The sequence below is a fragment of the Callionymus lyra genome, chromosome 7 (assembly GCF_982586985.1).
Source record: "Callionymus lyra chromosome 7, fCalLyr1.hap1.1, whole genome shotgun sequence".
NCBI classification, from domain to species: Eukaryota; Metazoa; Chordata; class Actinopteri; order Syngnathiformes; family Callionymidae; genus Callionymus; species Callionymus lyra.
Genome location: NC_141824.1, coordinates 23,194,220 through 23,207,332, shown reverse-complemented (window position 1 = coordinate 23,207,332; position 13,113 = coordinate 23,194,220). Strand labels below are relative to the sequence as shown.

General features: G+C 38.1%; 1 protein-coding gene across 13 annotated transcripts in view; it reads right to left on the bottom strand.

The window, feature by feature from the left end:
- elna (elastin a) overlaps positions 1 to 13,113 on the bottom strand; it is a 46,688-nt gene that overhangs the window by 31,742 nt on the left and 1,833 nt on the right. For all 13 annotated transcript variants that reach the window (XM_087795511.1, XM_087795515.1, XM_087795516.1 and 10 more), the window contains exons 2-5: positions 8,288 to 8,356; positions 7,108 to 7,155; positions 6,436 to 6,555; positions 6,228 to 6,254 (exon numbers count right to left, since the gene is read on the bottom strand). In XM_087795511.1, coding sequence (XP_087651637.1) covers positions 6,228 to 6,254; positions 6,436 to 6,555; positions 7,108 to 7,155; positions 8,288 to 8,356 — 264 coding nt within the window. The remainder of the gene's footprint in view (positions 1 to 6,227; positions 6,255 to 6,435; positions 6,556 to 7,107; positions 7,156 to 8,287; positions 8,357 to 13,113) is intronic.

Sequence of the window (13,113 nt, the reverse complement as noted above, 5' to 3'; positions counted from 1 at the left end):
ATCATACGAGTAGAAATGTAGTGTTCCATTATATACGAGGGACTTAACTGGTGTTGCTGGTCTCGCCGGCCCACACTCTTGGACATGAAACCATGACCATCGACTCTGACATAAAGGAATTCATACTCGAGGTCCAAATCAACACTCGCCAATGAGCGTCTTACTACATGCCCATTGACGTACGACTCTGTTTGATGTACGAGTGGTTGTGTTTCGCCCTCAGAAAAATCTCTACAGCTGCTCCCCAAAACAAACGAGTAAGTGTGATCTCCACACAAAGCATTACGCTTCATCCACCGAGCCTGTGAAGTCATTGTTTATCGTGTCATTTGGACGAGAAGGTTGTGCAAAAATAACAATCAGGCTGTGATTGTGCGAGTTGGATCTGCTATCTGTTCCACTCCTAGAAGAATGTCGAAGAGTATTGGACTTCACTCGGTACACACGGCGAGCATGTTGTTGCGTCAAAAGTCAAGTGGAAACACACCACGAGCATGAAAGTATGTGCACAAGTCCACATTTCTGAGCTCGGACGAGAGAAGATCAAACTGGAGATTATGCATGGAACGAGATATCCAGTCAACAAACACAGCCTGTGGCCCTGGTATGTGAAGTTGGCCAAGTGTGTTTCCTCTCGCAGATGGTCCACATATGCATTTTCACTGAATAGTTTTCTGACAAGTCAGGGTTGAGGAGAGACACCAAGGTTCGACAGGTTGGCTCAAACCAGCGTGAACACCGCGGTTATACATGGAGTCCATTTCAAAAGCCTTTTCCAACTTCCACAGTCGATACTGCATCCCAACTATGCAGCACGCGATACAGTTTAAAACAAAAACAGCGAACTTATCTCATTTCAAGATCGGAAGTTGCATGTGGTAATTGATCATTTTACACTATAAAATGAAAAAATTGAAGTGAAAACTTTTATTGAAATGAAATGAAAAATGGATGACAGTCGCCCCTCACTGGTGGAACAGGTGTGTTGAAATCATAATTGTGCCTTTTCAATTTTCCATGTCATGCAATGCATACAATCTATTTGGTTACCCTCAAAATGAGAATAAGATAATAAGAACTGCTCTACGTTTGGACTAAGCCTGATTTTTCATTGTTATTAAGCTACAATTATAATATATAATAATATAATGAATAATCTTCTTCGTCTCATTCCAAGGAATTTTTTTAACTAAATTATCTCAAATATTTAGCAAATTACAGCCTTTTAATGGTTGTCCCAGCGTTTTTTGCATTATCTAGCCATTGACGCTAGCTCTATTTTAACTCAATGCAAGTGTGTTTAAATGTCAGCTAATTTGTCTTAAATAGATGTTGTACTCTATTGTATCATCAGTATGTGTCTGTTTGTACAAAACTCTCTTTTCATTGAAATACTTACACTAGAAAATGATCTTAAGTCCCGCCCACTCTGCTGTTAAAAATAATGTTTGTCAAGTAGCGTCATCAAAACGGAATTCTCCACCCCAAGGTACTCGTTTTATAAACAAAGCGGGCATGATTACAGCTGGCTAGAGGAGGAGTGAAGCCCATTATTACATCATAATGGACTCCGCTCCCGTCTTGGTTGACCAGATTTCAGACGGGGGAGAACTTTAAAAAGTAACAAGTTCAAAACATGTTCATGATGAGAGACTTACTGCATCTTGGAGAGGAAGACTTCAACTTTTGAAACATGTGAGTGGGTCAGGAGAGTTTTTTTTTCCTTTGTGTTAATAAAAATCCTTCACCTGTTCAAGTTTCTGTACATAAATTGAACCACTTTGAAATTGTGATGGTTTGATGCGATACAGAAAAATGTTTCACAATTCCATACATTAAAAAAATAGAAAACTTTTCAAATGAAACATTTAAAAACTTAGGGTTGTTAAGTATACTTTCCTCTAGGTTTAAACCCAAAACAAATCTAAAAAGATTCGTAGGGCAGGTCAAAGTTTTAAAAGTCCTTTTAAGGCCCTTGTTCTCAAAAAGGAAGCTAAACATAAAACTATTTATCGACTTTTTTGGATCAACAGGAAGAGACGGGTGGAATTATAGATGAATAATTCAGTTGCCAGATGTTAAGCTGATTTTTAAATACGCTAAATAGTAAAAAATGTTAAGCATACTTGGTACATTGTGCTGATATGTCAAACTCACTGTCCACTTTAATAGCTAGAAGTAAATGTTCAAGTGAAAAATCCCATGTTCGGTAACAGCCGAGGCTCTCTTTCGACCAAATGTTCCAATCAAATTCCCGATCTAGTTTACATTTCTTTCTATTCTGACGTGGCGCTCGTGCAGAGAAAGCATCAGTAACTCACCACTCAGATGCATTCTTGACATGCAAAAAGAATAAAAAAAGATGCTAAACTCATGTTCAGTTTTAATACATCTGTGAGTACGGGCCCAACAGTTTCGATGACTGACATATGACCACACCAGGTCGTCCACTCTGATCCAGGCCCTTGCAGATGCTTCCAGTCCCTGACGGATCCAAAAAGTAATAATAAAAAGCACATGTCTTTGTCTAGTCTTTTTTTTTACAACGCTACAATCTTTTGGCTGAAAATCTTTCATCCACATCCCGATCGTTCTGTCTCTTTTAGTTGAGAAGCTTCTCGGCAAGAGTTTTTATTTGATTTTGTGTCTCCTTGCTTTCGTTGATGTGCAGCTTATTCAGATAACAACGAAAAGTGCAAGGTTTTGTGAGTTCATTTGACAGAATTTACCTGAATTAGCCATTAAATCAAAAATTAGCAAAGCAACTTGTGGAGACCTCACATCAAAACTCACCTGTGACACTCAATATTTCTATCATTCATATAATAATAATAATAATTTCAAAATATTCTTTACTTGTGTGTGTATTTTATCCAAACAAAATGTTTAAATTGATTCATGATAGATATTTTGTAGGTATAAATGGTTTTTCTTATTCTCAAAAACTTCAATCGATTCTTTTTTTTTATGATATAACAAAATTAATATTCTTTTGATTCCTAATTAAATCCACATTCCACACAACATGTCCAGAAGCTGGAGTACGAAAAACTAGCTTTGATTCAAATACCATCTGAAACACGAGGATCAACGAAGTGCTGTGCAACGAAACATCTGGTTCGTCTCTAGACGAAAACCAACGAGCGACAGATGTTGTCTGCCCATCATTTCCAATTTGAACGTTAGCGTCCAAACACGCTAACTCGCCGAACATATACCGCCAGACACACGCCGCCTCGACTTAAGAGTGCAAGTACAGTCCCGGTAATGTTTCTTATTAGCGGCCTTAAGGCTGCCACGACTTGACAAGAGGAGAAAGAACAAGAGCCAGAGTTTGGCAACCTTGAGGTGAGGTGTACGTCCACCTTTTGCTCGCGGGGAAACTGGACAGAAGACAGTGTCTTACAGCTTTTTATGCAGAGAAAGGTTCCTCTTAGAGGGTCTCGGCGTACTGTCAGAGTTGGATGCTGACAGGCCGCACAATTAGTGTAACATTTACAAGGTCTTGCTTGAGCTGCGCCACAATTCTCTGCAGTCACGCCACTCGCTCTGCCAGCTGCTGTTCTCCATTACTGGCCAGGCAAGGTGCTGGTCTGCGGATTCCAATGACACTGCTCAACCTCAACATGCAAATGAATGGCAGCGATCCCGCCATACACCCGACTGGGGTTTTTTAATGTGGGTAGAAGAATGAGAAGAAAAACCTAGTCACCTCATAAATTGAATTTTATCAGCGGATTAGAATGAACAGAGACTGATGGGTGCAAATGCAACCACAATTGTCTGCGGTTTACGTGAAGGTGAAACATAATATAACGGATATATCAAGTGTTTTTAAAATGTATTTCAGGGACTAAAAAGAAACAGTAGACTGGGCTGATGGAAAAACATTAGGAGAGACTTTTTTTTACAGCATCTCTGTGAGTGATAACAGCTAGTGGGCCGGGATGTCTTAATAAATCTAGTCAACTCACAACATGGGATTGAGCAAAAGAGTGAATGATTTTGTATTGAATCTACACACTGTAAAGTAACTTCTATCAAATTAATAATTACTAAAATGATTATCTGATTATTTGACTCCAATATATCGATTTGAACAATAAACCCAACTATGGAGGATTTTCAAACACTTCCACTGCCAGCACTACTCTATAGTTCACATCATAGCCAACTAAATAAATATGCTAATGAGATGAAAAATAATTTTTCTTCTTTCCTTCATTCCTCTTAAAAATTTTGCCCTTTTTGAAAAGCTTTTCTGACCCGTTTGACTTGACGTTACCACTGCAACATCTGAATTGTTATTACGGCAGTTTAAAGTTGAACTAATGTGTTGATTTAAATGGATCTCATCTGTTTCTGTATCATCTGTTTGTACAAAACTGTCTTTTTATCATTAGAAAATGTACTAAAGCCCCACTGAAACGCTTGTTTTTTTGGGGAGATTTCGGGGGAACACTTTATATAGTAATACGTTCAAAACATGTTCATGATGAGAGACTGACTGCATCTTGGAGAGGAAGATTCAACATTTGAAACATGTGAGTGAGTCAGGAGAGTTGGATTAAAACAATAGTTGCCTTTTAATAATGGAAGCAGAAATCGTGATCACAGTTAAAACACGATAAATTATGCAGCCCTATTGTTTGCTTCTTCCCCCCCGCTCGTGAACATACTTACCCTAAACAAGTGCTTTAACATTACCAGGCAAGTTCTTTTTTTCCATCATGATGAAATATGTTTATCACCAAATTCACGGGTGGGCTCTCACACGTACAAATTCCAGACTAAAAATGTATTTTCACTCCATATTGTACATAGAAAATCACAACTAATGATGAACATAACTTGTTTATAATCATATTTATATTAACAGTTTGTTAGTGGAAGAAAATAAGATTATATCGCAATGATGCAGAATGACGTGTATGGATGGATTCCAGTACACAACTAGGCCTTAAAAAAATGTTGCAATCAGACATAAAGCAAACATTTATATCAGATAGGAATGCATTTGTTTATGGAAGAAATGTAGCTTACATGCAGTAGACTAAAACAAATCTTGTAAAACAAATGTGCTGAAGAATATATTTTCAAGACCCTATTTAGAGAATAAGTCGGTGCTGGAATGTGCGAAAAGCTTCGGCATTACTTCCCACGTAATCTGCCATTCCCTGCCAAAGTCAACTTCCATCAAATGTGGGCTGTTAGGTCATCTATACAGAACCACTCTCCAGCAGTTCCTTGTAGAGGCGGCAGGGTGTGGCCCTCCGGAGGGACCTGTTTGTAACCATTTCCATGTGTTATCAGGACTTTACACCGTTCGCTCAGCTCTTTATCGCTCTAAACACATAGGAGGTAGGCTGAGATTGTATCAGTGCCGCTAAGAAAATTTATTGACTACTCGATGCAAATCTTGTGCCGACAAAAAATACGGCAAATCAAAATATTTACTGTATCTGAGAAAGAGGCCCGCGGACAAAAAATCAACAAGAACCCTGCCAGATATTGTAAAAGGCCAGCATTACAAAAACATTAATCAAGCCTCTGGCAGTGGTGTTTGGCAAGAGTTGATGCCTTGTCAATCAACACTGTGCGACTCAGACCGAGTCAGTCTCGTTTGTCAAAAAAAAACAGTAGGTAGCAACGAGGAGGACAGTCGTGGGTAGTTCGAGTTCAGCGGAGGCCCAATTATTAAACAACTCTTTAAGACAAAGAAGGAGCAAAGTTACTCGTCAGATTCTAAACAAAAGAAGCTTGGTAGAATGATTAAAAATAAATAAATAGAAAGAGCAGGAAGGAAAATAGTTTGAACACCAAATTACAAAACCCCTAACCGTAAACGAAACAAAGCACTTAAAGCTCCTTAACATTTTTCAGCTAAAGCTTTATAGACTGAGAAGTAACACGGGTTTTGGGCTTTATCATGTGACCTTATAATTTCAATTTTTTTTAATTGTAAATGACCCCAACTTGCTCATAGATCCCAATTTGATAAATAAGATACTTCTTCAGATAAATAATATGCATTTTATTAACATTTGCTCTCAATATTTGGATTAAAAAGTAGCAGAGAAAAAGAGAAAATGTGTTTTAAATTATGTTTAATAATTCCTTGGAAGTTTTCGGGGGTTGATTTAATCATCAATTATTTACAAAGCGGATAAAGAAAATGAATCACAAGCAGCTGTTTTTAGTTATAATAATACAAATACTCAGCGTACCTGGTTTTGGCGCTTTTCCTCCTTGACCTGTTGACAAAATAAAATTGTACATATTTTAGCATTGATTGTATATAAAACTGAAGCTAAAGCTCATGGAATAAAAAATAAAAGGTTTCAAAAGCCACATTTTTAATAAAAGAATATCAGGTAATAAATAGAACATCAGTAGAAGGTTCTAGGAAATGGAAATTTAAATTGATTTTCATACCTGTTCCTAAAACACCAGTTCCGTAGCCGCCTTGTCCACCTCCACCGATCCCGCCGCCGCCGCCTGTCCCCACGCCTCCAGGTACGAAACCCCCAGGACCGACCCCACCACCATAACCTCCTGGTGTCAAGATCATAAAACAACAAGAAAAAATTACATGCGTGTCTTGCCTTGTGTTTCTTTCCTTGAATATGTTTTAAGCACTAAAGTGGCTTTATAGCGCTGCTGATAACAAACACTGTTTATTGGCTTTGAAATATCCTGGACTTTGAGCAAGTGGTGATTTGTCAAGGAAATCTCACCATGTGTTTCCTGCTGATTGGACCACACCAAACGTCAACACAAAATACAAAACTTAAGAAAGCCGGATTGAGAAGGAGTGTTTTCTCATGATGCATTAGTGGCCACTGACATGAAGGAAGTCATTTTTCCCCAACATTTCTACTCGGGTGTACTTAAGAGGAGCTCGAGTTGATAAGTAATTCTCACCACTAGTACAAGGTTTCTGGATTGTATGAGGGAAGCTTGAGTCAAACACTGTTAGTCTGAATGAGGCGACCATTGAGTGGCGTTTGTGAGACACTTATTGTGATAAAAAACGGCTTGAATAACGAATGAATATAAAGGAGTGTCAAAAGATATATTTAAATGTGGGTATATGAATACACTCACCTCCGGTTTTAGCGGGTTTGTAGCCAGCTGGGACGCCTCCTGCAGACCCTAGTTGAAGAAAAAAAAAAGAGATCAGGCTAGATTCTTTTTAAAACTGATATATCATCTCAATTAAAGCAACTGTTAACTGAGTTTTAACAATCAGATTCAAAACATCGGCCTTTAAGTCAGAGTTTAAGCTTTTTTATCTGGCTGAGAAAATGTTGCTTCAGAGTGTAAGCAACTGATGGAAGGGGCTTCAATTTTAATTGATTATTACAGTCATAATTACCTCTTTATTTCTTTTTATTACCTTAATCAAATATTTAGTTTGCAAGTTGCCAAAATGTCTGTTAAACGATACCTCCCCCAAAATTGACTCATTTTCAACTCACCCTCATGTCAACGAAGGGTTTGGATTATATTCAGAGTAATCTGTTCTTTTTTAGAATTACAGATGACAATGTTTGTTCATTTTAATTAAGCGACTGGAGCTCAGCTGCCTTCTTCTTTATCTTCGTCCAAAAGGACTTAAAAACATCCAAATTCCTCCACACTGCTCCTCCCTGATGTCCAACTTGTATTGAGGCATCAACATGAGATTGTGGACTTTACAGACGAGCTTCATGGAGTTATTTTGGATGAAGATGAAGACGAAGACCACTGAGCTCCAGTCGCTACATTAAAATGAACATACATTTTTTTCTATAACTCCAAAAAGGAACAGATTACTAACTAATAATCCCAAACCTGAGTCAACACAAGGGTGAGTAGAAAATGAATAAAGTTTGAATTTTGGGTCAACTTTTACTTTAAGTGTCAATGAGAAAATCCAGGTGAATCCAATATGTACCAAAATGAATTAATTGTCTCGTTTCTTTTGGTTATCGTTGCATCCTGTAATTGACAGTTTTGTCAACAGATTATCTGATCTGAAGTCTGTTCTTAAAAGGCATAGAAAAATAAGGTACCAAGTACGAATGAGTCCGGGCGCAGACTTTCCTTGGTCATTTTTCATTTTTGACACATTTATAAATAAATGAATTCAGGAGGTGTTTATGTCATAAGCCCTATTCCTCGTCAGGTGACCTAATTTTCCTTCTCTTTAACCAAACGTTTGCTTGTCACTCAAATGGAGACCTTGTTTATTGTTCCAGATTAAATGCAAAACGGTTCATTAAGACAATGATGGATTTATTACCTGGGAGGAATCCAGTTCCCGGTCCCGCAACTCCTGGTCCTATCCCTGCACCAGGTGGTACATAAACCCCTGAAAACAGAACAACAGACCATATTAGCTTAAGTTTTACTTTATCACAGGAACTTCTTAGAGCATTTCCAAACAATGACTGCACTCGTTAGACAAATGTGTTTGTGAAGCGTGACCCAGACAGAGAGGTCTGTTCTTGTTCTGCCTCTGGGCTCGAGGTCAACAATTGGACTCACAATATGTAACCAAGAGCTACAGTCACAGCCAGAGTCATAAAAAAATAAACCCTTGCAGGCTTGATTAGCAGAATATTCCAGTTGTTTTTATTCTGATGAGGTATTGCATTTGGAACTCTTCAGTTAGAAATTGCTTTAAAAATGTGGACAACACCAAAAAAAAAAAAATTGGTCTCCCAGTCACTGTTTGTGTCTAACTTTTGGCCGGAGCTCATTGTACCCCTGAGATAGTTTTCTGGATCCAGGACGAGTGAACAACGGCCATTAAAAAGTGGAGACACAAATGACGTCGAGCAGATTTGTACGCCGAGGCCAAAACAATTGTTCGATGCAACAAAAAAAGACTGAAGGTTGAAATCATCACTTAGTTGAGCCACTCTTAGATGTGCATGTTAACTTAAACCACATGTACTAGCTGTCCACGTGTTGATTAAAAAAAGCCTTTTCTGTCTGACCCTTAACTGCGGCTGTCAGAGCGTGACAAAGCTTAGCTTGTTTAGGAAATACTCTGACAATTTGAAAAGCATGTTTTTCCTCTTCACTTGGTTTAGTTGTGCTGCTTAATTCAACTGAGGGGAAATGACTCAAAAACATCTAAAACAAAAGGTGTCACAACATTAGTTATTGATGTTTAGGGGTGACTCAAATCTTTCTTGTGATGTAGCCAGGCAAACATTTGGACAAAACTGACGGAGTACAAGTAATAAGTGAAAACGGTGGGTTCCTGGGTAAATTGCTGTGAAAGTGAAATCAGTGAAAATGAGTCATTAAGTTGAAAACAGATTTTAGTAGGACAACACAGTGGGTTTTTTTTCGATGGCGAGTTAAAGACTTCAGTAATGAGTTTGGGCGAAGGTCCTAACTTCTCACTTGGTTTCACAATCAAAAGGAGGATTTCCTGTCTGCCATGCTGGCAAGTGTGGGAAGGAAAGGTCTCGTCTAGTGCCAGGTTTCCTCCACGCAGGAATATGTATTGCGGCTGCAGGTTCAACGAGGTCACCTCTGATTGGAGGTCAGCGGTTGGCACATGGGACGGTTACTGTATTACCGTATTATTTTAACAAAAGAAGTTCTGTAATAGTGTGAAACATGGAACTTATTAGTTTTGTTCTTTGGGTGTAGAATTAATAAAATGTCATGTTATATTTTAAAGAATATATCTGATCAAATTTTTCACAAAAGTTATACAAGAGTGTATTTTACTGCATCTGTAACAACAGCATGTTTTATAAAAGATGAAGACCTTTTTTTTGTTGGTTTAAAGATTAATGTGTGCACATTTACTTTGCAGTATTCATTTATACCTTGCAAAGTATAAATTGAAATATTTTAGTCAATGGACTATAAGAGGACTTTTTTACTTTTTTGTTGGGTTTCTGTGGTTGATATTTAATTTTTGCATTTTGTTATCACAACCAACATCAGTTAAAGTGTGTTTAATGCGCTGTATAGTGGCTGATAAAAACATGTTCAAAAATAGAAAGTCATCTGGACCTTTTGTATCCCCAAACCTTTTCATTTTTATTTTCTTTACATCATTTCACCATTATACAAACAAATGTTATGAAATTTCCGAGCATGCATCTTAGAATAAAACAGGACCGCTTGACATTTCCACTTGCAATCATGCTTTGACAGCAGAAGACAACCGAGACGTTACATCATATGAATAGAGTTTCCAACAGATAAGATATTTTCACTGGAGGTATAAACTAACTCTTGTTTTGAATTTCACTGAATTGAAGAATGCAGACACAACCTGACAGGGGATTAGTTGTCATCCAGTATTGTGTTTAGATTTCCTGATGTTCTGAGCACTGACCTGGCTCAAAGGATTAACTGGTGGTTCATTAGATACTTTGTTGATTCAAGAATCCACACTGGCGTGATTCAAAATGCATCCTCAGATCAGTCAATGGAAAAAGGGTTTTACAGGCTTTTATGGTCTTGATCCACCAATTGAACCTTGACTTTATTACAAACAGAAAAAGTTGATAATCCTTGGTTGACTTGTGTAGCCGAGAGCATTTTTCCTACAATCTCTCTCATCCTAATTGCAGTTACAAGCAGTTGTTGAGACCAGAAATTGTTTAGTTGACTTCATTTGACCAAAGCCAGTGAGTAATGTGACATTTCCACAACCTCACACACTGGAGTTAGAGAAATTTGGGAGTTCACTCATTAATAAATACTGCCAAGCGTTGAAACAACCTTCTTGGCACATGAAACACATGTCTATTTAGAGTCCGCACCAGAATCATGTGGTTCCACATCATCTCTTGAAGAGTTTCTGGTACATTAAAAATCATTATTGCAGCTTTTCACCACCCCAAATAAAAGTCTCATGTTATAGAGTAATAAGGTGTTTATTCCACATAAACCACCTGACGCTTAGACAACTCTCGCTTTTCAACACTTGATTTAATGACCGGCAAATGAGTTATGTCAGAACTTTCCAAAAACTCCTGTTCAGGAATATCATAGGACGTATTGTTCTATGTGTTATTTTCTTCTCGTGCATGTGACCCTAGAGTGACAATGAAGGATTTGAATTATTGGAGGAGGATTTGTTAAAGAAAGGGGAACAAGTTCACCACACACCCTTAAAGGGTTGGAAAGGAGAGACAGTTGCATTGAAATAAATGTGAAATATCGCAGACGCATTACATTATGACCACACTCGCAGATGTAGACAGGACTTGGACTTGTTTTCTGTGTTCAATATGATGCAGTCATATTGGCAGTTTATTGATTTTGTATAATTCAGTGACTAATCCTCTGGATGAGTTATTGACTTCATTATAAGGCAAACAAGTTTCCAGATGTATGCGACTGAACACTGATCCATTCCAGCCGCGAATGTGCTTGTGGGCTTGAATCTCAATTGTAAATCAAAACTTTATTTTTACTGCACTTTTCATGCAAAAACTCGAAACCATTATTTTAGGATGAATTGTCGCAGAGCCACACATAAAACACTATAAAGAAGTGTAGCGTGCGACCAGCAGTCTACGATCCAAACTAAAAAACTGACGACCGCTCCCTCAGCTCCCACGACCCAGAACCAAGCATTAGCATAGGTGGAACTTGTAAGGAAACAATTAATAAAAACTCAAATTATTAAACAGATTTGATATTTAAAACTTGATGATTTGGTGTAAAGTAGATATTTAATTGATTTCTACCATCTAGGAATCTGGGTATTGGACCATCGAGACCCCAAAATTGGATGTATTCAATGCAAGTCCAATTGGGGGGGGACCCAAGGGCAGACCCATTGGAGGGACTATATCTCCTGGTTAGTCTGATGAGATAGGGGAGGTTTCAAGAGGAAAGTGGCCCTCCTTCAACATCATCATGTCACTTCATAAAAATCATCGCAAAAGGGTTTTATAAGCACCCTGTATAAATGTTACGATACTAGCACAGCAGATGTTTGCGTAACAGTTGAAACCATCACGCTCTCAAATCTTTACTGATCTAAAATATGATTTGGGATAAACCCCTGGAAGAAGGACAAAGCGAAACACACACACAAAAAAAAAAATATGGCAACGATAGCACAATCTCTACATCATCATTCCAATCAGCATGTGTTTCATGGAACATGTTCTGCAATCATTGTGTAGCTCAAACACACGATTTGTTTTAGACATATTCTTTGTTGCCAGAGGCTACACAGCGCCATGTTTACCCCACCTTTACCCAACAACAGCATGAACTGTTTTGACTCGTGTCGTCTTTAATCAAAGCCTTAATTATTAATATTTCGCCTCCTCTGCATTTTTGGTGTCTAAAGTAAATCAAAATTGATCAATATTTACACTGGATTTGTCAGCTTTTGCGTGTTGATTCTGAATAAATCAGATCACCGGGCTTGTTTTTCTATTAACATGAGGGCACGGGTATTCCTGACAGGAGCCACTTGATATTGTGAGCCCACAGGGAGACTTCTAACAGCCTGTTGAGAGCCGTTGCAGAGGCTGGAAAATATCAACGGAGTTAATGTGGCTCTTTGTTTAAGACTTGGCAACAGTTGATCACAGACCAAACATCTGATTGGGAGATGTGAGCCCGACATTCATCCACCACCTGAGTAAAAGTCAAACAAGTTTGTTAAAAGATCGACTACCATGTATTTATAGAAGGTCTGATAAGAAGTACTATTCAGTATGAGAGATTTTACACAACTAAAGTTCTTCAAAGTGAAGGCTGATGAATAGTTGTTTTTGTTTTCTCAAGGAACGAAAAGGCTGTTTTTCTTTCCCTTCATCAAGACTGACGCTATTTATCTGGACCATCACGCATCCGATTATTGAGCGATGGCCGCAAATTATAACTAAAGGTTGTAGTTGAGTTAACAAGAATAGTTTTGGGTGACATTTCAAAAAGGATCTGTACGCCACAGCGTAATAAAAACATAGCTGTAAGAAGCTAAATGTCAGCTGACTAATACCATCAATAACAAAACTATGTTGCCATGTTCCGTCCAAATAAACAAACTGGATGTGAACATAAAACCTTGACATTAATGGAAAAGTCTCTGTCAGGAAAGTATAATGATGGTTGTTCTGTCAAAGG